This window comes from Pogonomyrmex barbatus, unplaced genomic scaffold, assembly GCF_055798465.1.
Source record: "Pogonomyrmex barbatus isolate J1 unplaced genomic scaffold, ASM5579846v1 scaffold18, whole genome shotgun sequence".
NCBI classification, from domain to species: Eukaryota; Metazoa; Arthropoda; class Insecta; order Hymenoptera; family Formicidae; genus Pogonomyrmex; species Pogonomyrmex barbatus.
This window is the reverse complement of record NW_028297114.1, coordinates 2,684,975-2,711,699: the sequence shown is the minus strand read 5'-3', so window position 1 is coordinate 2,711,699 and position 26,725 is coordinate 2,684,975. Positions and strand designations below refer to the sequence as shown.

The following is a 26,725-nucleotide window of genomic DNA, read 5'->3' as shown; positions in this document are numbered from 1 at the left end:
AAAATTCATCGGATTCGCGCTTTAACGAAACCGATACGCTCGCGTCTCTGTTGATCCGCGGAACGGCCGCCGCGTTAGACGGGTAAGAAAAAAAAAAGCTTTAATTAACCTCGGCCGATTGTCTGACGCGCGTAAATTGGAACGCGGCGGGACGCACTCGAGCTGGCAAATTTCAAAACTTTCCCTCCCGATAGCAGGCAACAGCTATTTCTCGACTACTCGCTTGCAACTCCTTCGTCTTTCCTCCGCATATTTCAAAACGTCCGGAAATGAAGGGATTATGCCGCACAATAAACGTCCCCCCCCCCTCCCTCCCCGCGATATCGCGCTACTGGAGTGCTTTATGAAGGGAGGCAGATCCTGGCGCGATTAAATTTCATTAATTTTTCGACAATACCGCGATATCGGGATACCCGAGGAGGTAAACGATGAAAAATTGATCGGGAATCTTGGTCGCGATTCGCCGGAAATTACGGGCCATTGTAAGCGTCCTGTAAGAGCTATCGGAAATCGGAACGTTAATATTAAATAGCTTATTAATTGTGGCCACATGGACGAGAATTCTAGAGAACCAATCAAATTTAATGATCTAACTAATATTGCGAGTGGAGATTAGTACATTCTGATTGCTGTTCTATTGATTTCGGATAAATTGTGAGTTTTATCGATCGAAGGATTAAAGAAACATCGTAGTTTATAGTGGTTTTATGATTTCTAATATATAGTGGTCATGCAGAGATATAAATTGCTCATTTGTGATAACTGTGTACTGTGTATCTATTTTTATTTTAATTATTAATTTTACTAGCATTGCTAAGACTAATATCAGTTTCAACGTGAAATAATAATAAATTAAAATCATGATATCTTGAAAAGTCGAATTTTATAGATGAAGAAAAAGCTATTTTAGCTGAATTAGCCTTTTTTGATGCGAGATATCAACATGTCAAACCGAATGTCTCATCGTTACCTGAAATCCCTCGTAATCTTGTTCATTTCATTAGATTCGTTAAAGTATGCCACGTTGGAGCAGATGCTGTGCGCCGTCATTACTCTTCTTTCCCGCCATCGTACTTCATTCTCATTAACTCTTTCTTTATGCGGTATAAGTTACGGTTGTTAGCGTCATTGGAATTAGGAAATACGTAGGAAGTACGAAAAGTGTATTCGGGAATGTTCCAAAGTTTTCGCAAATTTACGTTATTACAGAATTTATTTGCATTTCGTATCACTATTAAAAAGTAATGTCTTAATGGGGATGAAATCCTACCTACGGAATGTAATTAAATCCTTATCGAATCAAGTTTGATTCCGTAAGAACCGATTATATTTTCAGACCGATTGAATTAACCGATCGAAATTAGAATTAGAAGGGAGGAGAGAGAACAGTTCCTTTTTTTTTTTCGTTTTCTTACTTTTCTTCCTTCCAACTGGATTCGTTATTCGTTTGATTATAAATTCTGCGAAAACATGAAGTCTTCCGACAGTTTGGATTGCATTATGTCACCCGAACGTTCGAGGATGAGGCGATCGATAATATTGTTAAAGCTTTGTAACGAAAAACGGGACTTTTAAGATGCTTTTGCGATCCTTTTATTCGCAGTTGAATACGGAATGGGCTCAAGTTGAAGTGATAAATCTCATCAACGATGGCAGCGGTCTTGGATTCGGCATCATCGGCGGACGTAGCACCGGCGTCGTCGTCAAAACCATTCTTCCAGGAGGCGTTGCCGATCGCGTAAGCAAATAAATATTCTTTCTCCTTAGAAGTCTAAACTCTTCTATCGACGTCAAAAATAAATATTAAATGTTAAATATTTTTGGCGATATTTAATCATAATAATTATCACGATTATAAATTTTCTGCACGTGCGCTATTAACAATATGAATTTTATCCGCTTTTTGGCAATTCTATATATTACCTTTATTATGGGCCTAACTTTTAACAAGAAATCTCCTCGTTAATCATTGGCTTAGCTTTTTATAAGTTACTCACTTAATCATCACAGTCGCGTCGCGTGCGCCTTTTCCACACTATTTTTTCTCTTCCTTGAACATAGAGCTTTATCTCAGGATGTAACCTGAAAAACCTGAAATTTTCAGGGAATTTTATTGAAAATCACGGAATTTTTTTTTTTTTAATTGATTTTCTAATATTTTATTTTTATATTATAATTGAGAGTTTACAAACTGAATTGTTAACCCATCTACTCAGACATCGAGGCACACTGATTTTATAATTATAATTCAATATTCAATATTGAAGATAACGATTTTGTGTTACATGCAATTTTGTTTAATGAAGAAAATTTATTTTTTAAGTTTTATAAAAGTTGAATCTTGTTTGATTATGTATTATTTAATTTTTTGTGTTTTTAGTTTTTGAAAATAAAATTTGAAAATTTTATACAACATGAAATTTAATTTGAAACATTTTAATTAAGTTCTAAAAATATTTTAATTTCTTTTTTAATTGGAAATATTTATTTTTCAGAATCTATAGTTACTTTCAAAATTTTTCAAATTTAATTATTGAAATTTGAATAATTCTAATTTTATTTTATAAAGTTTTCCGAGTGAAAAATATTAAGCATTTTGCATGATAAATATATATATATATATATTTTTTTTTTTCAAGATTCATTTTATTTGGAATTTTTAACAAATTGCCTTGAAAATCAGAGAATTCTCAGGGAACTTTTTGTCGAGTTTGAGTAGACACGTTGGTTTATGTGTATATGTATATGATACGAAGTAAACCGCGATAGATTTTTACGATAAATAAACGCACCGTCTGTTTGGAAACGGACGAGGAAATGAGAAGCGCGGTGGTGAGAAAGACCCGGCACGCCGACGTCTGCTCTGCGGACAACAGTCGCGGAAATTAAACGCTCCTCCTCGCATTGTGTACCCGTAGGATAATCGACTCCAGAGCGGGGACCACATATTGCAGATCGGCGATGTCAATCTCCGTGGGATGGGAAGCGAACAAGTTGCCGCGGTTTTACGACAATCGGGTACCCACGTGCGGCTGGTTGTCGCACGACCTGTGGAGCCGACTTCCCCGGATTATCAGGTACTCTTACTTCCGCAATTTCGCGTTTGCGAACGCGACTAATTACGCGCGATACCACTTTGCCATTTATTTGCCCCGAGCACCCAGGAGGGCAAGTAAGTAGCGGGGGTAGCTTCCGCCAATTACATTACCTTTAATGAACTCCCTCACCTCTCTCTGCTACTTGTTTAATTTTTTCCTCGAATACAATTCGACATAATTAACGAACACATAAATCTAATAATTAAATTAAAATTAATAGGAATTTACCTTATTTGATATCTTTTAATCGTTTGTATTTTAGTTAATTTTTTTTTTTTTTTTTTTTTTTTTTTTAAGGAAAATAAAGTCTCACGGTTTGTTAATTTATTTAGTATGCGCAAAATTCAACGAATAGCATTTGCATTTATCCGACTCCACTAGCGTATTTATTATTGTTGGCAATTTGTAATACACTAAGAAAACAAACTGCATTTTTTTCTCGCGTGATCCCGCTCGGTGAAGAAGCAAGGATAACGGTTTGAAGCTCGATCCCACTTTGCATTTGTCTCGCCGAAATTAGAACGAGATGTGTTTCACGTTTGAAAAATAAGTATTTAAAGTAGTTTAAAGATGAGCCATTAGATTCCAATAGGAGGGCTCGGGATACATCCGGCAGGTTCGAAGATTAATGGTACGGCGTACAACCCGCGTACGTCACTGTCAAGACTTCCTTATTGACTGCCGCGAGCTCCGGCCTCTCGGTCGGAATTTCACGCACGAAATTGTGCTAAACTGCGAGCCATTACGCCGATACATTGCTGATCTGTCGGCTGCAACGCGATCGATACCGCCGGGCCCAACGTCCGCGAAAATCTCACGCGATTCCGCGTCGATGTTTCCGAGCGACGGCGTCGGTCGCGAAGAAAAGTACATCGCGATTCGAAAGTAATTATACGAGCCGCGGTGACCGCGAGGACCGACTGTAATTCGGGAAATTATGAATAATGCACGAGGCATTTCACGAGGTGGCGGAGTTCCATTGTAGGGGAGGACCCGGAATAGAAATTGAGAACACACGCTCGAAATCGCGCAAGATGGAAATTTACTTTATCGCGAGATTAAAATTGAGATTCCGACGACGGTATAACGCTTGCGCGTCGAGCTTTACCTCTCGTTACAAATGTGTTGCTCGACCGAGGAAACACGGCCGGTGTAAAATAACGGGCGCGTTAAACGAAATAGCGAAATGAATTCGTGAGTTTTAACAAATTAACTTTCGGATGTTGTTGTCCGGTTTCTGCAATAATTCAATTCGTTGAATGTGGGCACGCTCGCGGAAACAAAGTATCTTCGTTATCCGACGAGGTCGATTAATAAAAATATAATATAATAAAAATTATATAATAAAAATAAAAAAAAAAATAAAAAAAAAGGGAAGAAGTGGAACGTGCTCGACTTTTCTGTAACGTCCCGGAAAAACGGACTTCCCCCCTCGTTCTCCCTCGTAGGCTTTCAATTTTTATCGCGTCTGATCGATATTTATATTCCGGCTTCGCGTATAATTCCGGCCGTCGTTCCTCGCGCGAATATTAAACAGTAGGCGACCTGGCTCTGCCACCGGCTACAGAGACAGAAATTCTCTCGTTGAATATTTTTTTGAAAGGGTTGTAACAAATTGTCCCCCGCTGCTTGTCGACTTGTAAATATCACTTGTTGAGACCCAGTAAAATTCTCCCGAGGCTTGTCACGATTGTTACCATGGCGCGATCCGGAATCCGTGTTCACGTGACATAATTTCTGACACCTATAAAATAAAGAAAAGAGTATTAAAAAAAAAAAAAAAAAATGAGCTACTCGCGCGCTCCGAGTATAACGCTTTAATATTTAATCGACCGTAAAAATCGTTGAATATGATGATATCTTTTCAGTTCAACGGCAAACGTAAATTTTTTTTATTTATTCTCCTCGAAGTTTACTTTTAACTACAAGAATAAAGTAAATATAACGTTACACCGTGCTGCAAACCGCGTTACAGGGCTTGAAGTGCGTAATTGTTATTCCATGCGCAATCCGCCGTAATCTCCACGAGAAATTCTACAAGGTAGGCGCCGGGAGAGCTGGGCGCGGTTAACATTTTTATTTACTCGGATAGATTGAAATTTCCACACGGTTGGAAATTCAAAATCCCGGAAAACACGCTCGTCGCGCGGCATAGAAACGCGCACTCGTCTCCATAAATCCCGGAACGGAGGGTCGAGAGGGGGATGAGGCGCCGGTTATGCGTTGGGACGCATAAAATTTCTCATTCCTGGGTGTACTTCCAGGCCCTCGGAAGTCACGCCCCGATCGTACCTACGAAAATCCTGGGGGACCCGGACGAGCTGGACCGACATCTGGTGCACAGCGTGCCGGAGAGCTACAACATGCGACACGTGCAGAGGGGCGACAGCAGCTACGACAACGGTTACATGTACTCGCAGGAGTCCGACATTGAAATGCACGTGAGTGTCCCGCCGAGTCGTACTCTCTTTCACGTTCACGTTCTCATGACGCGGCTCTCTTTCATCCCCCGTTCTTTGCTCCGCGCCCATCATATCCTCGTCATCGAAGTCACCGGAAACATGGAAAAATGTTTCTCTGCCTTCCCAGGCAAGACCCGGTCTCATCATGGACGTGGTACGCAACCCAATGCCAATTGGAGCGATGCCAGTTATACCGGCGGTGCCACTTCCGGTGCAGCTCCAGGATCTCCCGGTGCTCACCATGGAGCCCCTCGACATTAATTCACTGCCAGAAATGGAGCGCTTCGAGGTCGATCTCACGAAGGACGCTTACGGCCTCGGAATCACTATCGCTGGATACGTTTGCGAGAAAGGTAATGGAAGCCCGACAGCGTTAACGTAGGAAATGTCCGCCGAGTGCTTTTGACACCTTGAAAGGGTGCAAGAGTAACTGAGTAAAGAATGTATATTCGAAGTATGCGCGAGAAGAGTCGCATGCGCCGCTGTTGATGCAAATCGGTCGGATGACACTCTTGAGAATACGGATGAAAACTTTTGATTCTCTCTCTTACAGAGGAGCTCTCTGGCATCTTCGTTAAGAGCATTAGCGAGGGTAGCGCGGCCGACTTGAGTAATAAGATCCAGATTAACGACCGAATAGTCGAGGTCGACGGGCACTCCCTGCAGGGTTACACTAATCACGAAGCCGTTGAGGTGTTAAGACGTACGGGGCAAACTGTGACCCTTTGCTTGGAGCGATACCTTCGTGGACCAAAGTTCGAGCAGCTTCAACAAGCGATCGCTGCGAGCGAATTGAGATTACCTCAGCCGAGTTCACCGTCGATAACGAGCCTACCTAGTTTTCCTATGAGCGCAGTACGTTTAATTAATGATTGGCCGTAGCTCGCTAAAAGAAGATAAAGAAGTATACTTTTACATTAATTGCATACTCGCTATATATATAAACTACGCTATTTTATACATTTGCTTAATATTTGTCTTCATCCAATGCCGTATATTAAAAATTTCGCAATTATAAGAAAAAGTTATATCTATATATGAAATTATATTTATATATGAATGTATATATCCTTATATACGTATATTCTTTTTCCCAGGATGGTGAAACTACCACTGAAATAGAGCCAGAAGGTGAATCCCATACCACTGTAGATAGCGCGGTTTTGCAAGAAGGAGAACGTTTAAGAACATCGGATGAGCAGGACGAAGCGACCAATGTTGAAGCTCTTTTGAGTGATCCTTCCAGCGAGCTCACACCTCAAATTCGCGCGGCGATCAAAGCGAAGTGGCAAAAGATCGTTGGACCCGACACCGAGATAGTGGTAAGTATCGTAATCTCATCGTAGATGATAAGAGCCCGCAGAATAAGGAAGTCTGTTTTGTTTCTTTTTCGTTTGAATAGGTCGCTCAGTTGAAGAAGTTTGCCGAAGGTAGCGGTCTCGGGATTAGCTTAGAGGGAACGGTCGACGTGGAGAATGGTCAGGAAGTAAGGCCTCATCACTATATACGTTCGATTTTACCGGAGGGCCCCGTCGGACAGAATGGCACGCTACGCTCCGGCGATGAGCTACTTGAGGTTATCAAATTTCTATATCTTTTTAGTAAAGCTTCATAGTACTCTTCTTTCAAAAGTGCTCGATAAAAGCTCCACTTCCAACGAGCAACGTGCCTGAAATCGATACCATATTCTTTTAAAGGTAAACGGCTACCGTTTATTGGGCATCAATCACATGGAAGTGGTTAGCGTGCTGAAGGAGTTGCCTATACACGTTCGCATGGTTTGCGGAAGAAACATCGCTTCGCAAGATCCACTTTGTCCCATCGACACCGCTCAACATCAGGCGGCTTTCCAGACTAGAGTGAGTATATCGAAGTGGCCGGCGACGTCGCGTTTTAAGAACTATCGCGAAAATCTGTGTTATCCCGTAGAGCATCCTTGGTGGGTCTCTGCAAAACTTGTTGCCCACAATGGATCGCCTTGTGAAGGCAAAGTCGGACGGTTCCTTGGCTTCGACGACGACCACGGCCACGGTGACCGACGCGAGTCTGAATAAAATGAAGTCGCGCTCGTTGGAACCGCTGACCGGTCTGGCGATGTGGAGTTCCGAACCGCAAATTATCGAATTGGTTAAAGGAGAGAGGGGCCTTGGGTTCTCCATTTTGGATTATCAGGTGCGAGCATCTTCTTCCGTAGCGCGTAGTCCTTCGCGATCTCGATGAAAATCTGCAATAATCTGTTCGACCTATTTTTCTTTTCTCGCTCGTCTACGCTTTTAGGATCCAATGAACCCCAACGAAACTGTGATAGTAATACGATCGCTCGTGCCTGGCGGAGTGGCACAGGTCGACGGGCAATTAATACCCGGCGATCGGCTTCTGTTTGTGAATGACATCGGATTAGAGAACGCAACACTGGACCAGGCCGTGCAGGCCCTCAAAGGCGCCCCGAAGGGGACTGTTCGCATCGGCGTGGCCAAGCCGCTGCCAATACCAGATAGTATTGTCCAGGTGAGCGATCAGGACGATCGGATCGAGGCTACCAGAGATAGAGATATCGAGGTGACGACTGTTTCCTCGATCGTGGATAGCCACAAACAGAGACGGGAGTATTTCCGCGAGCGTAAGGTTAACGTGACCGAGCCGCCGCATATGGATTTGATCGAGGGCCTAAAACATCAGCACAACCTCGTCAAATCTGAAAGTTTTTAATTAGGTTACTCCGATCAGAATAATAGACTCAAGGCTCTTGCCTCTACTAAATTTCACCGCGGTTCGCGTGTCTTTGAGACAGTCGACATACATAGCCGAAATAACACGCAATTGAATTACACTCGGTTCAGCTAATTGTATTCGATCGCTGCGCACATAAATCGTAAACGGATCCTCTCGTTAAAATGTAACGTTCGTATGAATCTGAACATTTTCTAACGAAATTCCGTCCGCAAAAGTGAAGTAACCGTCCTTACTCCTTTCATACATATATATTAAATACGATATACATTTGTGAGTGTCGTCGAATAATAAGCATGAAACATTGTCTTCCATTTTGTGTGTTAGAAATCATTGAAACTTATAAAAATGTCTGTCATTTTCTCTGTATGTTTTTCACTTGATTTTTTTATTACGCACACACATAAGTTTGGTGAAATTTGAGCAGAGTGAATTTTGAAGGAAATAATTGACATTGACACAATGTTGAAGGATACTTTAATACTTGCCATTTTTATGTAACTATTTTATACAAGACATCAAAGTATAAATTTAGCACACTTTTTTATGGAATAATGAAATATTGGATCGTGTTGGAATTTTTAGTGCGCTATCGTAAAACGTTTACTTATAAGCCTGCATGACGTAGTACATTTTGTTAAACCCGTTGTCTCATATTTATATAGTATCGAGTATATTTTATAGCAGATATTTTTACGTCAATTTTTTTTATATTGTATATATCTAAATACGCAATGACTGATTTTTTAGATTAAGTGTATACAGCCTTTTATATCCATTTTTAGGGAAATGCGGATTTATGCAAATTATTATTTACAATTATCTCGAATACGTTATTATCGGGATATTCATTGTCTTATCCCGTCGAATTTTTGAAACGTACATCGATATTCAGCTACGGCATTGCACCAGGATGCGTTCAATGTGCTTTGCATCCCGAATTATGTTGATTTGTATGTTTCAGGTTGATCATTTTGTATTGTATTTCTCGCCATCATCATTAAGTTTTTATTTCTGCATTTACGGCATACCGCAAAAGGCGAATTATTTCGGCAATCGCGTAAAACTGGCAGTCTATTTTTTATTACCATTGCGATTGTTAGTTGCTGTATTTCGCTTTACAAATTTTCGCAAGTATTTTGTTTATGGATACTAATTTGACATAGCAGCTTGTCTTACTTGCGAAAGAAACAAAATGGATTAAGCATATGAAAATTAATTGAAATTCAACAAATAGATTACAAAAGATATTTAAACGTCAAATAAATTTTACGGTATGCATGTACACCGATGGAATATCATATGTGTTGTTTTATTTTGTTTATCATTATCCAGTCATCACCAGTCCGTTCTCCATCCATTCCAGTTCTTTATACGTTCATCATTTGTGCTTGTTTCACCATGATTTAATCGTTTGCTTTTTATTTCAGCTCATTTAACCCGTGCAGTACTATCGTTCATTTTTAATACTACATATTTGAACATTGTAATATATCTTTATATATATAGTTTCTTGTGCCGCGTTTGTACCGTTGCAACCGGAACATCCATAAAGACGGCCAATAAGAACAACGAAGCCTGACACTTTACGAGGCCGCTCTCGACGTTATTCCGAGCTGGCGGCCAAGCATTTTGAATGATTTATGCAATACCTTCGGACGAGATATACCAGTCGACCGGCGGGTGTCTTGGCGGACAAAACCTTTTCTCGCTTGGTTTCATTTGACTCCCGGCGGAGGGAATCGCGCGCGTCTCCCTCGGGATGCGGCCCACGTCGTGGGATTAAGTGAGCTTCATCGCGAGGTTTAAGCACTCGCCTCTCGCACTCGGAGGAAAATAAAGCCAAGGGGAGATCTCCAATTCTGGAAATCCCTTCGCGCGTGATTCGTTCACCGAATTGCGGAGCAGAATTTGAATTGTGTTGAAGTGTGTTATTAAAGTGTTTTATTAACAGTTGCGATAATATATGTATAAATATATTTCTCATATTTTATATATTTGGGAAAGAGGATGTTCGACGTTTTATAAAAATCACGTCTTCAAACAACATCCTTTTGCAGTATTGCAATTTTTGCATATTTGCTAAAGAAGTGTGTCTCTCTTAGATTCTAGAATTTGCAGTATCACGTCTATTGATTTATGTACGCATCTTGATGAAATCGTGTCTGTAACTTCGACGTAAAAAAAAAAACCAATCGAAAAAAAAGATTGAGAAATGCAACTTTAATATTTTCTATGTATTATATAGATGATCGTCTTAAACGGATCGGTCCATTTTGACCAGTATAATTGATCCTATGCTCTGCTCCTATACAATATAATTCCGTCAATCCAATCAACTTTCGATGAGTCTTGTACTTCCTTACGCGGTGGTCAGTCGGGAGAAAAAGAAACGAGGGGAGAAAGAGAGGAAGGTCGGACGTTCGGCGAACGTGAGAAGTGTACGAAATATCTTTCGGCGCTGCAATGCTCGGTGCCGGAAAAGAAATGGAGAGAAAGAGAAAGCTGTTAGATTACGGCGAACAAAAAGAAAAGAGAGAATAGAGAGAAAGAGAGCGAGAGAAAGAAAGAATGAGAGATGAGAGATGGTGCGAAAGAGATTTTTCGGTAATAGCGCTGTTTACCGCGGATGGGTTCTATATTGCCGAACCATCGAACTAAGTAAGTACAGAACAAAACGATTGTAATAGTGAATGAAAGTTGCCTGGTAGAGTAGCTGAACAAAACAACTTTATTGCATTCGACTGACTTCTCTCACATATACTTCCAAATTCTTTCGAACTCACGAACACACACGATCGTACTAGTGATCTTTGTTTAGCAAGTTGCAAGTTCGTTTTGAGGAATTTTCTTTGCAGTATGTTATATTTGCCATTTGTCTCTTTGCAGTCGGGCGAGTACGAGAGAGAGAGAGAGAGAGAGAGAGAGAGAGAGAGAGAGAGAAAGTGTATGAAAGATATATATATATATTATAGAAAAAGTAGTTTTTTTTTAGATAGAAATGATATTCGAGTTAAGCAAATATGTGAATGCGAAATATGAATGGGAGAGTGAGAGAGTGACGTTGAAATTAAAAAAAGAAAAAGAAAATGAAAGAGAAAGGCAGATGGTAGAGAATGAACGAAAGAGATTGAAACGAGAGAAACCGGAGTGAAAGGGAAAGGGCGCGAGAGAAAGAATGATTCCAGCCAGAAAAAAAAAAAAAAAACCGAAAGAAAGAGACGAAAGAGTGAAAAAGAGGGGAAAAGAAAAGACAATGAGAAAAATCGTGAGAACGTTAACGAGGCAAGTAAAAGATCAAGTACAAATTGAACGATATTAAGTCTCTCGTTAATTCTATAATTTTTTTTCTCGTTTTTTTTTTTTTTTTTTTCTTCTTCTGCGATTGTGTCGCCTTTTCCTTTTGCTGTCTCACAGGATCTCTTTAAGCGACTTTTGTTTTTTCTTTTTCTTTTTTTTTTTTCTCTCTCTTCTTAAGCGAACTGTCAAGCAAGCTCGTATGTCAAACTTTTCGCCTTTTTGTAGAGCTCTACTACCATTCCACTACTGTCTACTACTCACTGGCACCTTTCTTCACTATTATCAAGAGGCTCTCGTGGGGATCGATACGTACGTTTACTACTTACTCGCAACCTGTTTATACCTGAACTCTTCCGACCGCCTTCCCGATACTCGAACTACTTCGAACGGGCGAACGGATGGTACATAAGCCTCGATGGCAGCCGCTGGGATATCTGAGCCGCAAGTTACGTAATAAATCGATTCTCCTCCAGGCTTCCTTATCTCTTCACCGCTTAGAAACGTGAAGCTCTTGTTATTATCTTTAAAAGCCGAGTGTCTCGGAGGCACGCGAAAGTCACGAGTTCATCAGTACTTATTGCTGTCGTTTATTGACCATCGTTACTGTTGTTATCACGCGTTGCTGTTTACTATCATTACTATTCTTGATATGAGTCTGTTCACCGTTCCTCATTGCCATTATCATTTTCTTTTATCGTTATCGCCGTTGTCGCTCTGTCGTTACCCACTGTGTTGTTGTTACTCTGCCTCTCTCCCCCCCCCCCTTCTCGCCCTCCTCACTCCCCCTTTCCCCGCTGTGTGCATAGCGCCTTCATCGCGAGCTTCATTTGCGCAAGGCTGCATAAAACGTTAACGCGAGATTCTCCTCTCCCGCGATCCGCACGTACGCATAAAAGTTCCCTCGCCACGGTGAAAAGCAACGATAACCCATAAAAAGTCTTCCCGTCGGCGCGTGTGCTGAATGCAACCCCATGCAGACTTCAGGGATGCACGATATCCAAGATTCTTTTTTCTTTTTTCTTTTTTTTTTTTTTTTTTCCTTTCTTTCCGCCGTTCGTTCGCGCGGATTTACATCGCCGGCAGTCACAATCGCTGCTCCTGCAAACGCTTGCTAGAATAGCAATCCGCACATTAAATAGGAAAACAAAGCGAATAACTGCCTCCTTATAGATCTATCTGTCGTTGTTGCAGCATGCTCGCAACTTCTCGCTTCATACACACAGCAGGCTGAATATTAAGTGTAATTAATTCCGGAATTGCGCGATGTTGAAATAAATAGTCATAGTCTAGAGCTGGCAGACGACTCGCAGCATCCGCGGGAAGCTCTCTGCTAAATTAACCATCGCAAGAACGGGGAAACCATATATATATATATATATATATATATATATATATATATTCCCGTTTCACACGTGCAAGAAATATAACGTGAGTGAAACGAAAGATTTCTCATTCGAAAATTCACTTCCGCGACTCGTGCAGTCAACACGTAAAAAACGCTAACGTTAAAAAGTTAAAATTAAATCTGAAGAAAGATGGCGTAAGATAATAGAAATTAAATCAACGATGAATTAATAACCGAGCTCGAAAGAAAAGAAAAATACTGCAATCAATATTACTGATTGACGTTAATTGTTTGTAAAAAATGTTCATTCGCAGTAATAAGTTTCAGTTGATGAAACTTTCCGAGATTGCGCGAGAGTAACATATTTTCCAAAAGTTCGCTGACGTATATATCTTTTCTTGGCGAAACTGAAAGAGGAAATGTTTCGCGAAACTTTTCGCGCTTTCCTGTCTTAATACTTCACGATTACACGAAGAAATGCGGTTTCTTTTTGCGCGTTCATCGGAGCACGTGGCAGTACGACGATTATCACGTAAGTCGTTTATTTTTATTTAAAGCACCTGCGCCAGGTGTGTTTATCGTAACGATCTCTTTCCTCGTCGGACTATCTTTTCGCGCTGTTATTCTTATTACCGCAAGAAAACATTTTGCCGGAGATTTTACGAATGGCTCGATTCGTTCGCCGGGAAAATGAGGCTTGACTTAAGATTTATCGTACGCATATTTTCCTTATGAGAGACATGAACTTCGCGCTATTTCCGCGAGAGACAGAAAAATTGCTCCATGCTTGTTGATGCTAAATGTTCTATGATAATTTATAAAAATATAACAATTATCATATCGTTATTGTTGGATGTGCCACATATATTTGTTTTATAATTCTTGTATATGTCCTACATGCGATATAAATATGTGAAACTATATTCTTGGCATAGTAATTGAATGGCAAATTTGTGTTGTCTTTTCCCATAATTTTTATATAATTTTTTTATCTGTAATAATTTATAAGTATTATATTTTTATAAATACATTTCGTATGAAAAAAAATATATGATATTGATTAGGCGATACTATATTTCTAATGCGACGTGAATACAAATTTTCCTTATTCTAATTATATGTTTCTTATAATTTATCAAGCGCATGTAAGATCAAATTTATATTTCCTTTTTTTTTTTTTTAAACGCTTTTTCTATTACTTTTCCTTTTCAAAGAGCATTTGTTTCGTTTTGCTGAAGGCATAAAAAAAAGTATAATTAAAAAAAAAGCTGTAGCCGCGTTCGCACGCTTTGTAGAGGGAATGCAACGTGGTAAAAATTTATTGTCGAAAAATATCATAAGTCACACATGAATATCCAAACATATACACTGACACACATACACATACACATATGTACTCTCGTATTTTTCTAACGATGATGTTCCTTTTTCGTTTTTCAGAGCGAAGCATAAGCGCCGAGGCGGATGCATTTCCCGTGCGAGTTATATCTTTACTGCAGTTACCGACCAAAAAACCAAAATAGAGATAGAAAATAAAAGTTACCATGATCAAGCACTATGTCCTCGTTTATGCCCATTTTAATAATAACGTTATTAATCCAAGAGAGCAAGGAGCGTATAATTTAACACGGAAAATAAACGAACTCGCGAGTAAAAAGGAAACTCGTATATCCCGTTCCCTTAATTTATTCGGGGCTTTTCCCTTTTGCCACTATCATGAGCTTAATAATTAATATGCATATTAATTAACATGATTGACATTCGATCGACGTTTCTTCGATTTTTCACATGGCGTGTTTTACTTCTTGCATTCTTATACGACTTACTAAAATCGAATATGATTTCAAACGACGACGATTTTGCAGTTTCTTTCTCGGCTCCTTGCCATTCTTGATGTATTTAAATTTCACGATCGTTATAAAATTGTATCACTAACTTTGTTACATTTTATCAAAAATATAGAAATATACTGAACGCACACGTATGATATAAAAAAAAAAATGTTAATATAAAATATCGCCGGATATTGTCCGAATTATTCTTGCAGCTTCTTTCTCATCCTCGGAAGATTCCACTTTTTGATATCACCATCTCATCAACTAGTGTCAACAACGAAAATTTAAATAATTCTTTTACAATATACAAACCAAACTGAATCGTTTGGAATAAGACTGTTTATTAAATATTTTCGGTTGAAATTTACGAATTTTAAATTGGTTTATACAAAGTATCAGTGAGTCGACGGTTTGATTATTGCATTTTACCATTTTACTACATTTTTTTCATGGGGAATAGATTATTAAAATAATATGGATGTTCCGTAATGCAACAATGGTACTCGATGCGAATCCGTCGTTTATTAGCAACGTACTCGCGAACTGCATAAGTTGGATGAGAATCTCGTGTGATAGAATAAATCAAATTCCATAGGTAAGTCTTTACATCTCTTTTCGGTAGGTTGCTCGCGTACAAAAAGACGTTATTATCATAGAATTATCATTTAAGCGTTACCTCAGGTATCGATGGCAAGAACTTGTCGTCGAGTCGCCCTGAGAAGTTAATCAATTTCCAGACAAATCCCCAGGCAAGCACGGCAAGTTTCGCTTTGCGATTTAATCGCCTTTGCGTAATAACTTTTATTCACATTTTCGTCGCTTTGTTCGCTTTGATCAGAGAACGAGTCGAATAATTCCTTTGCGATTCGAGCGGATTAATCGTCACTTGATACGCCGATCGAATTACCCGAGTGGCTCGAATGAAACGAATCGAGCGACGAATAGGCAGCGTTACGCAATGATTAAATTTACACTGAAAATATAAGATCCGCTTCTCTATTAATCACGAGTGATAGTAATAATGTATAATGCATATATTATAATAATTTATAAGAATATAAATGCCGAGACATATTTCAACTTCTTTAGTTTAATTTTTATCTTTTATAATAAGTTACGCTGATGTCAAAATATTAATTATTCGTACCTTTAGCATTTTATCAATAAAGAAAAATTGCGAAGTAAGAAGATATGAAAGAAACGTAAAATTAACATTTTACAATGCCTATAATAATTTTAGGCTTATCAGATTTGCATGTGGCTTTCACGTAGAATTTTATAGCAATATTTCATGATTATTTTATGAATTTTATTAGTATTACGGTTACACCATCACGTTATTGTTTATTAATTATTTGTGCAATCAGTTTCCCCGTAAATACTTTCGCTGAGAGAGAGTTTTATTCACTGAAAAGTCTCTCATAATGTAGGATTATCTATTTCTCAGCTCGCTCAATTATCTAATTGCATTCAGCGATGCTTTGGAATCTAATTTAGTTAATGGCGTGCACAAATAAATGCACACCTTCGGCAAATTGTATTTTACCACTTCAACTAGACTTTTCTCTAATGCATCGCGACGTAATTACGAATGCTCGCGGCAGTACCGAAGTATCAGTATTTTGTTTCCTAGTACCGAGCTGATATTAACATCCATACATCATCTTCGATATTAACTGGACATACGATTGAATCTAATCGTTCCTTTTTTTATTGGAAAAAAATCAACGTTAATCACGACGACGACGACGACGACGACGACGCATATATTATCGGCGCTCGCGGATTTCTAGACAATCCTGTTTGTACGGAACTATTAGCCTAACTGGATTACGGCAACAAAGAGATTACGAAGCAAACGTATTGTTAACGCGTATATGCCGCGTCGATTTTATTATACGGAAGTTATATAAAAATATTTTTCCTTTGAAAAGGTGATTTTCCTCGAGATTTATGCGAGCGTGCTTATAAATATATACACAGAAATCCACTTGATTCTCGTCGCAGTGATCTGATCATATGCGTCATGTTATTTGCATTTACATACATATTTACGTTTTCAAAATGGTCTATAACGTAATTTAAATCTGAATATGCGCCCCATACCCGATGTGCGGAATTACTTACCTTCAGCACAGACTGAAATATATATACGCGAGATCTGATTAACATATTAATGCGGCTCAAATGCAAGCGAATGAAATTACGGTGTTTCAACACCAATCACGATCGCGTCGATTGGAATCCTACGTATTACTAACGCGATTTCATCTTTATGCTTTCGGGATATTATTAAAAGATCGCCCATTTTCCCTCGAGAAATATCAAGCTCGCGAGTTACGCAAATGCAAGTTTTGGAATAGCGAATAAAATTTACGAGTTCTCTCTCTCTCTCTCTCTCTCTCTCTCTCTCTCTCTCTCTCTCTCTCTCTCTCTCTCTCTTCATGAAACCTCGATTGTAATCGCGTTTTCTTACCAGATTCTCGCAGCTTCTTTTTCCTTTCTTACGTAAATCAGCTTCCGTACTAGACGTAGAATTTAATGCGACAGCTTACGTAAGTCAGCTCCCGTATCAGAATTTAATGCGTAATTTTAGAACAGTAATTGCCGACATTTAGTAGTACTAATGGTCTCTAACTCTTATTTCTTTTGCTTATTTTCTGCGCTGCTCGAATTCTATAGCAAAGGGCGACACCGAAGATCAAACGGAGCAAGAGTTTTCCCAACGAGAGCGAGACGACTGATCACGCGGCCGAACTTGAAGACTTACTCTCCTCGAGATCAGGTACATTTCCTTGATTTTATTAATTCCGTAACGTGTGAAATCTTTCAAGTAAAGTGAAAATTTTGATCGAGCATCGAAAGCTTAATGAACTAGAGATATTTGTATAACGATCGATGTAACATTTTTCACCATTTATTTAATAATTAGCAGTTTTAAAAGACTAGAGATATTTGCATGACAATCGATGTAATCTGATCTTTCACCATTTATTTAATACTTGACAGTTTTAGAAGAATCGATTGGAGATTTTAAGATAAATTATCGTAATGATTAATCTCTTGTCATAAAGCCATTCTATTTCTACAACGTTGCTTGTATACTTTTTATCGATCGCGCCTTCGTGTCGCTTTTCAAAAGGGAGTCGTATAAATCACACTCCATTCAATAACGAGTACGTTCCGAGTACATTCTAGCCGGTTTCAGATATTCCCATTGTTCCGGAACGAGGATATGTCGCGCCTTGTTTCGCGAGACACACTATCGTAATTTCTATACGAGCTCGCCTTTCTTCCCCTAGTGGAATCTCTTTTCGCGCGATGCACAAAGATATGTGTATATATATATATATATATATATATATATGTGTGTGTGTGTGTGTGTGTGTGTGTGTGTGTGTGTGTGTGTGTGTGTGTGTGTGTGTGTGTATTGTAACGTGGCAATTTGCCATTACCATTCAAGTCTGATATACGAAAACTATCAATTTTGATCTCGCGATTAGACTAGATTTCCTCTATAGATAACATACACCTTTGATACACTGCACGTTAACATGCGATATTCCTTCACGCGAATAGTTTAAACAGTATAAATAGATTCGCTCGATACGATTTTTGCTGATGATTCATCCGTGATAGAAATCAGGAGATTCATCGTGCCAAAGAAGCGACTAATCGGAAGATTCCGATCTCCGTACTTAAAATATGTCAATGAAAATTATATCTAGAAGATACTAATCGGGGATTCACGAATAATTCCCATCGTACACGTACAGGACTGACCGAAATCTCGACGAACAAGCCGGAAATCGACGAGGACGAGGAGGAGGAGGGCGAGGATCACTGGAAAGATGCTTCTCCGATCACGCCGATCTGCAGCCCGGCACGGCGATCCGGCAAACTTTATCATCGCGACAAACAATCGCCGACGCGGTACATCGACATCGACAACGACGTGGAGATCATCCACGAGTTCTACCCCACTACGTCCAAGACGATGCGCGAGGAAACGAGCATCGTGTCTTACGGCGGCACGATCATCGTGGAGACGACGAGGATACCCAGGCACACTAAAGACGTGACGACAAGGCTGGAGAAGGTGGCGCCGAAGGTGAAGTTAAAGAAGCAATCGTCCCTGGAGCTGGACCGCGTGCCTCCCGTTCAGGAGGAACCGTCCTCCAGCGCGGAAGAGGTGTCCAGGGTCACCGCGACGACGAGGCCGGCACAAGAGGCGGATCAGGAACGCAAAAAGAGCCTGAAGCGACACAGCAGCGTGGAATCCGAGGGGCGAACCTCCACGTCGAGGGAGACGCTGGAGAAGTCGGACACGTCATCGGAGAAGGGCGCCAAGAAGAAAGTCTTCGCGGAGAAAGAGGGCGGGAAAAAGCGATCGAAAAAGTCAGGAGGGAAGAGATCCGTCAAGACCGAAGGAAAAGTGGAGGAGGATTCGTCGAGGCGGAAGCAGGAGGGCGAGGAATTTCCGAGGAAAGACGAGGAGAGCTATCGACGATCGAGGGAGGAGAGGAAGAGCCTAAAGGAACAGGAGTGCATCGAAAGGGTAACGGAATTCCTGACGAGGCACAGCATTCCGACTTATTCCGATAAAAGCGTTGGCCTTGAAATGGCGGAGATTTCCGTTCCCGAAGTCGCAGGCGAGCAATTGGAGCAACGAGTCAAACGTCCGTCAGCGATTAGCGAAGAAGGAGAAACCGCGGGCCTCTCAGCGACAATCGAAACAGCCACGAAGAGAAGGGAGAGTCTGAAGGGTCTAACCGAGATGGAGCCGAAGGATTCTCTGGAAGATTCAAAGCTCGCAAAGGACGCTAAGAGACTTTCGGAGGGCAAGAAGCAGCGGCCAACTTTGGAACGAGCCGCAGATGTTCGGCAACTCGAAACGACAGTTCCCGCAAAGCGACCGAGTTCGCTGAAAAAAAGGAGAGACTCCTTCTCCAGAGAGTCCTCGAGAGAGTCTTTGTTGGAGGAAAAAAAGGGTGTCAGGATCCAAGAGGACGTACAGGAGATATTCTTCGAAGATACGAGCGATCAGGTAAGCGGATCGTTGCGTTCTCTCAAAAGTTATACATTTTCTGCTTGGGATATTTTAGCAATAACAATAATAATAATAATAATTGTGTGTGTGTTAATAATAATTTAATCATTTTTTGCGTAACTATCGTGTGTTTTATGTCAGATGACCGACCTGCTGCCGGAGGTCCAGCTGGTGACCGCTAGGATCATCACGGCGGAGGAGGCGTCCGCATTTCGTTTCGAGGAAACGGCCACTAGAGTCGAGGTCCATTCGCCCCCGGAAGTATACGTCGTCCCCGAGACGATTAAAGCGAAACTGACACGGGCGCCGTCGCCGGAAGTCGTCGACGTCTCGTCGTTGCAGTTGCCTGCCTTGGCGAAATCGACTTCCGAGAGCACTTTGGCGGAAGACAGAGCCAGCTCCGACGAGGATCGCAAGGTGTCCGTGAGAAATCTGAAGCCGGAGATTCTTCTGGATCTATCGAAGGTCTCCGACAATGGCGAAGGGGTTGAGGAGACGGGCGAGTACGGTAAAGATCTCAAGGAGAGGCGACTCAGCAGAACCGGAAGCGAGGGCTCGAAGAGATTAATCAAGGATCAGAAGGAGCAGGAGCAATTTCCCTTTAAAATCGGCATCCTCGCGCAGCCAGACAGACCGGAACTCACGATACTGCACGAAGGTTTGATAGAAAGATCGGGAAGTGTCGGAGATATTGCGAGAAGGATCACAACGGAGGGCGCGAAGGAGGATGATAGTATTTCAAGGTAAAGTTCACCTTATGTAAATCTCGCATGGTATTTTAAAAACAATTAAATTTTATATTTTTAATTTTACCGGAAAGACTTTGATATTTCTCTCAATCTGTAGAAATTTGTTTAATCATAAAAAGAGGTTGATAGACATACGAATAAAAAATAATTGATGAACGAACAATAGTCACTAACGCAGAGATGATCTTGTTGCACTGTTATTGATTATAATACTTGGCCATTGAAGGAAATATTTTGCATATTGCATAAGAATAAATTTGTTATCTAATAAAATATTCGACTACACCGAGAGAGAGAATTTCGGCCATTACATCGTGTGGGCGATGATCGATACGCATATAAGAAAGAGGCAAACAAATCTGTTTGTAGTATCGCAAATGCGATCTGTCGGTCGAATTATAAGTTCGAGCGATGTCGTCGCTCGGGGCTTCGAATGTCGATTTGCAAACAATATTATTTACTTTCGTAGTTTGTCTCTCCCGATTAGGGTTGGATTACACGCATGGTCATAGAAACCCCGAAGTGCCTGTACAATTTATCCCGGGAATCTAGGTCACCGTTAATACGTCCGGATACTTTGCGTCCCGAAAATTCTCCAGAAGTAAGCGAGCCTCGCTGAAAAATTAATATGCCGTACCCTGAGTACACAGTTTTTTTTTTTTTTTTTTTTTTTTTAATGAATGTTGCCCTGCATGCGAAAAGAAGAAAAATCATAAAAATCATAAAAATGCGCCAAGTTTGCGTTAGACAAATGAAAAATTATTATTCTTTTTCCGTGCGTAATTTTCACAAAATATATTATAAACAGAATAATATAAAGGAGCTTGATTATTCAAATGCAAATTTTTATCTGTATTTATAATGGAACGGTCTAAGAGATTCAATTCGAAGCGCAGAAAAAGAAAATCTGAAACTGTCTCGAATTTATAAATAATTCATTAACATTAATTAAATTACCAAGAAGAGTATATATTAACTAAGTCAATGTCTCTCATGTTATGAGAGATTATATTTATTAGCTAATTTATTCATTCCCTTTCTAACTTATCGAGTTGAAATAATGACAAAGGATAATTCGCTCCTTTTAATTAATCAAAAAGCAAATCGGAAGTGTCCTCCTTAAAGTTCCCATTCCGCTTTCCTTCCGTAACGTCCTCCAGAAACTTTTTCGTCGCCATTTACATTTACGATTCTGCAAACTTCTAGCAGAATCGTGGAAAGTTACACCCACGCAAGAAAGCACTTACCGCGGAGTACTATTTTTTTCATCGGGGCTCGAATTCGTTGGGATCTCACGCAGCACGTGATGACGTTACAGCCCGGAGCGCGATGTGGTATTTATTTTTTTTCCATCTCTGAAATAGTTCAGTTGTTTCCGCTATACTCGCAATGCAATCCGGTGGATCTATCAGTTTTATTCGCGGCAAATTTTCAGTCACCGCGCAATTATTTTCCAATAATAATAAAATTTGTATTATATTAATCTAAATTTATATTTATACTTATGTAATATATATACGGTACGCAAATAAAATTTAATTGTTTTTATTGTTTTTATTGTTTTAATATAGATTAATACAAAATAAACTTATTTTGTTATTAAGTTTATTTTGTATTAATCTATATTAAAACAATAAAAACAATTAAATTTTATTTGCGTACCGTACATTTTTCGATTAAAATTCAATATTTCTATTGAAATATCCGCGACATCTTCAAACACAATTTACGGTAGATTATAAAACAAGGAGATGGAAAGAGGAGGACAGAGTCCTCCATGGTAAACGAAATCAGACACGTTCGGATGGAAACGCACGCTCAATTCCGTGATGCAAAGTAGACGTAGACAGGGGAAAATTCTGAAAGCTTAACGTAGAGTGACAGCGATACTGGCGGGTCGCGAGGGAGGCGCGGAGCGAACGAAATATCAAACTCGCAAACGAGCAAAGTGGAAAAGGGCGAAAAAAGAGCCTGCATGGCACGCCCGGAATCAGCCGTTGACGAGAACGAAGATACGCAATGTAGATACAGAAAAGTTGGACAGACGCAGTCGGAGACGCGCGGATTGACATTAGGACGGTCGCGGTAGAACGAAAGACGGAGACGGAAGGCTGTGATGTAACGAGCTACGAGAGTGGAGAAAAGAAACGAATACGAGTCGGTGAGAGAGGTCGACGCGAGGAAGAGAGAGAGAGAAAGAGAGAGAGAGAGAGAGAGAGAGAGAGAGAGAGAGAGAGAGAGAGAGACGCGTGGACGCCGATGCATCCGGGCAGATAACGTAGACTACAAGGTAGAAAAAGACGACGAGCTCGGCTAGTGGGGACCAACACACGCGCGTGGTTTTGTCACCGATGAGAATAAGGAGAGATAAAAACGAGTGTTACAAAGGAGCGGCGGAGAGGACGCGGCGGAATCGCAAAGGAGACGAGACGGTGACGCGCGCGCAAGACAGAGAGGAGAGACGTGCGGAATTGCCGGTGGCTGCAGAAAGATAAGGTCGAAGACGTAAGGAAGTTGAAGTGGATGTGGTAGGCAGGGAGGAAGAGAGGAGAGAGGCGAGGTCCTCTCGGCGGACGGAAAGAGGACGTGGTACAAAAGAGGCGGGAATGGCCGGTCGCGTGTATGGGGAAGGACAGATAAACGCGATGCGAAAGAAAAAATACGGAGAGGCGAGGCGCGTAATAAGCGAGTAAAATATACACGGATGGGCATGAAACTGTCGAGAAAAACGTAAGGGAGCGAGATGATCGAGGCTATCGATTTCCGAGCTCCTGCTCTTTAACGATTCGCAAGTAAACGGAGTCTTCGGCTGATTCGGCGTAAACTGTGTTAATAAAGTTTTAATTATAGCTGGTTAATCATCAAAACGCGTATAATGCGAATCGAAAGTTCAAAGTTTCCAAACTGCGAACGAGAAGAAAATATGCGCGACAATTAAACTTTGACCTTAAAAAATACCATTCTTTTGACGAGTTACATGGCACGGCAAATATTGGAGCAACCACGGCGGAAGAGCGCGCGAATATAAAATATAATATGAATACGAACGTAAATGTGCTATTTTCTCACAAATTGACGAACAATTAGCGCAAACTGTATGACATCGCTATCGCGGGTCAATTAAGTTGTTCTCCATCGTAAGGCGCTTTAATCACGTTTGTAGTCACTAACCGCTCATTCGTCTCAATATTCAGACCTCGGCGAACGTTGTTGTTCCAACGTAAATTAATTGTGTCAGCCCGCGCGCACCTGGGAAAAATGACATTACTCATTACGCGATATCGTGCACTCGAGGCACTCAATAATTCGAAACTCCATTATGCATTTTCTCGACGAAGTCGTACCTACGTCCATAAATCAGATCCTAGGGAGCGAAGCAACGTCCGATGGGATCGTGTCCGGAGGGACACGATCACGGGGGAAAGATAGGCATGGAGAAAAAGAGACAAACGACTATATTGCGTGTACGCATGCGAAATGAGATGGGAGAGACACGCGAGAGAATATACTCCGTGAACGTTTCCCCGTGGATGATGTTCCATTACGTTCGATACCGCGCGTCGTGTGCGTTGCATATTTATGCGCGCGGATCTTCCTCAAAGGCCGCAATTTATCACTCTAATTTGTCAACGAGATAATCTTAATTCTCATAACATTATCATTCCTGTCGTTTGTGCGACTCTGCGCTACGTACGTTTATTCACAGTTATGTAATTATCAATTCGTGTTCGAATAATTAGCCGACCTTTAAACAAGAAGCTTTTGATGAAAATAATGCTTACGTAAATATATAATGCTAAATTATGCTTACGTAATAATAATTCTATAGACTGAAAATATAACAGTAAATTTGCAGCGAGAGCATTACGCAATTCGCATCAATAAACTGTCCGCTGATTACGTTATGTTGATTTTACGTTACTACGGTCGAATAATTTTTGCGGACGCGTCAAAGGGAAATTATTTTCCAGGCTAATAGCGATAATTAAAATTGTGAAATTGAAGCGTACTTAAGGGTACTAATTAAAATTGATATTCTTCAGTTTAGCTAAAAATATTTTTGTCATTTTGCGAAAAGTTACCAATCTCGAAGAATTCCACCTCCGCTCGGCAATGGAGTTCGCCGTCATTTATCGAAAATTGGCTCGGCAGATACGAGCCGTTCGGATTACTTCTCCAACTACATACGCCCCCCTCCCCCCGACACAAACACACACACACACACACACACACACACACACACACACACAGACGTGTGTGTAAACATACACGAGTGCATAACGAAGCGCCTAACACGTGCATCTCGGTAAGCACGTACCGCTCGCCTACATTTCGGCGCTTGTACACGCGTGAATCACTCCCACGCTCGCTCCCGCAAATCAGCACGCGCGGCAAATCCGTGTTCCCGGATGCACGTTCGCCGATTGCGATTTCGCTCAATCTCCTCAACGCGAGCCCTCAGCGCTACGTACCTTTAGCCACACACGGTGCACAACAACGGCGAAGCCGTTGCGCATTCAGCGGCACACGCAAACACGCTCTCATTTCTCGAGCGAGTGCCACTCCTGCTCGCGTGTACGCGATGTACATACACACACACACACACACACACACACACACACACACACACACACACACACACACACACACACACACACACACACACACACACACACACACACACACACACACACACACACACACACACACACACACACACACACACACACACACACACACACACACACACACACACACACACTTATATTGCCTTGTAAGTTTCTTCGTTCGCACTCGCAGGTGTGCATACATATTCTCACGTTTTCGTGCCGCTCCGTACGTGTCCTCTCCTTTTACGCGACTAAGAGAAACGACAAGATGCATATCTAAAAAAAAAAAAAGTCGTCTTGAAGACCCCGAAAGGAAGTCTAGAAGTCTTGGCTTCTGCACGACGCAACCGTTTGCAATGTTGTAATTATTTATCGGATTCACGTGGCACATTATCTATAAAATTGTTTGTTCTCGATTAAAATTTGGCACTGCGAGTATTTTTTTTTTATTATCTCGGTGTTGTAATGATTTTAAGTTTTGCGGAAATGTGGAACTTCAACAAGGAAGAATACGAAGACAAAAATTGATTAAAGCGACGTATCTCAATTGCGGAAAGTAAAATAACGTAAAATAATTCATATATGAAATTTGAGGAAATTCAAGGAAAATCATCTGTAACCTTTAGACGCGTGGATTATAAAGTTGAGTAAAGACGGACTTTCCGCCTCCGTCGACTTTCGACATTTGCTTCTTCCCGCGTGTAAAACGGTTTTTGGAATTCGCCATTTATCACGCATCCGTTTTATGATTTCCCCCCCTCCCCCCGACTAATTTAATCCCGCGATGATTTTCATCCCGCGCGATTTAGTTTCGAGTGAATTTTAGATGAGTCGGAAAATTTTCCTCTCCCCCTTAATCCCCCGTGTTGAATTTAATGAGAAAGACCGCCTTATCGTAATTACGCGAGTTTTCCAGACACAGAGAGCTGCACCCATACACACACGCACACAGGCGCACGTACACATACACGCGCGCGCGCGCGCGCGCGTGAGTGTCAGACTCGTGCACGTGCATACACGGCAGCCTGTGCACGCACCAGCTCGCGTACGTACGTACGTACGTACGCAGAATCGCTCCCTCACCGGCGCGGAGCGCGCGCACGCACCTAATACTCCGCGAGAGAGTAGAATACTCTCTCGCGAGTAGTCGTCCGTGCCTCGCAGCAGTCTGCGTGCGTCCACGCTCGGCATCGTTATCGTCGCGTTTGCGCCGCTCTCGCGCTCGTGTTTGCCGTGTGTACGTGTGTCTGTCTCCGTCCATGCGGAGGTCTCCTCGTGCGGCTCAACGTGCATGTGTGCATGCGCTCCGAGACGAGAATGTTATTTATTAGATCAGAGGAAGCCAGTTTGCAGTGACGCACGGAGTGTCGGCCGTCGGGGACGCACACGACAGTGAACACCTCGACTCGACGTAAGGAAACGTGAGAAGCGAAACCTCTCCTCCCGCGTCGCGTTCTCCAACGAGTACGAGGGCCCTCTCGCTCACCCTTTTTGCTGACGGCGCGCATCCTCGAAAGTGCCTCCCGACCGAGTCCCCCGAGGAACG

The 26,725-nt window shown here is 41.3% G+C and overlaps 1 protein-coding gene and 2 long non-coding RNA genes across 5 annotated transcripts in view; 2 read left to right on the top strand and 1 right to left on the bottom strand.

Moving 5' to 3' along the window:
• Positions 1 to 26,725, top strand: part of LOC105426733 (inactivation no afterpotential D) — a 94,260-nt gene that overhangs the window by 47,207 nt on the left and 20,328 nt on the right. Inside the window, exons 8-20 of one of the 3 annotated variants that reach the window (XM_089075018.1) lie at positions 1,604 to 1,738; positions 2,919 to 3,077; positions 5,363 to 5,539; positions 5,688 to 5,913; positions 6,114 to 6,415; positions 6,658 to 6,882; positions 6,963 to 7,136; positions 7,258 to 7,419; positions 7,490 to 7,732; positions 7,838 to 8,068; positions 17,453 to 17,555; positions 18,547 to 19,817; positions 19,962 to 20,563. In XM_089075018.1, coding sequence (XP_088931144.1) covers positions 1,604 to 1,738; positions 2,919 to 3,077; positions 5,363 to 5,539; positions 5,688 to 5,913; positions 6,114 to 6,415; positions 6,658 to 6,882; positions 6,963 to 7,136; positions 7,258 to 7,419; positions 7,490 to 7,732; positions 7,838 to 8,068; positions 17,453 to 17,555; positions 18,547 to 19,817; positions 19,962 to 20,563 — 4,010 coding nt within the window. The remainder of the gene's footprint in view (positions 1 to 1,603; positions 1,739 to 2,918; positions 3,078 to 5,362; positions 5,540 to 5,687; positions 5,914 to 6,113; positions 6,416 to 6,657; positions 6,883 to 6,962; positions 7,137 to 7,257; positions 7,420 to 7,489; positions 7,733 to 7,837; positions 8,069 to 17,452; positions 17,556 to 18,546; positions 19,818 to 19,961; positions 20,564 to 26,725) is intronic. The other 2 variants (XM_089075020.1, XM_089075019.1) reach the window with 2 other exon arrangements.
• Positions 1,195 to 25,788, bottom strand: LOC148936989 (uncharacterized). The gene is made up of 2 exons (XR_016138822.1): positions 25,042 to 25,788; positions 1,195 to 4,842 (listed from the first exon to the last, which is right to left on the bottom strand). It is a non-coding gene; the product is annotated as an uncharacterized LOC148936989 (long non-coding RNA).
• On the top strand, positions 8,268 to 14,493 carry LOC148936990 (uncharacterized). Its single transcript, XR_016138818.1, has 3 exons — positions 8,268 to 10,951; positions 11,816 to 11,899; positions 14,376 to 14,493. It is a non-coding gene; the product is annotated as an uncharacterized LOC148936990 (long non-coding RNA).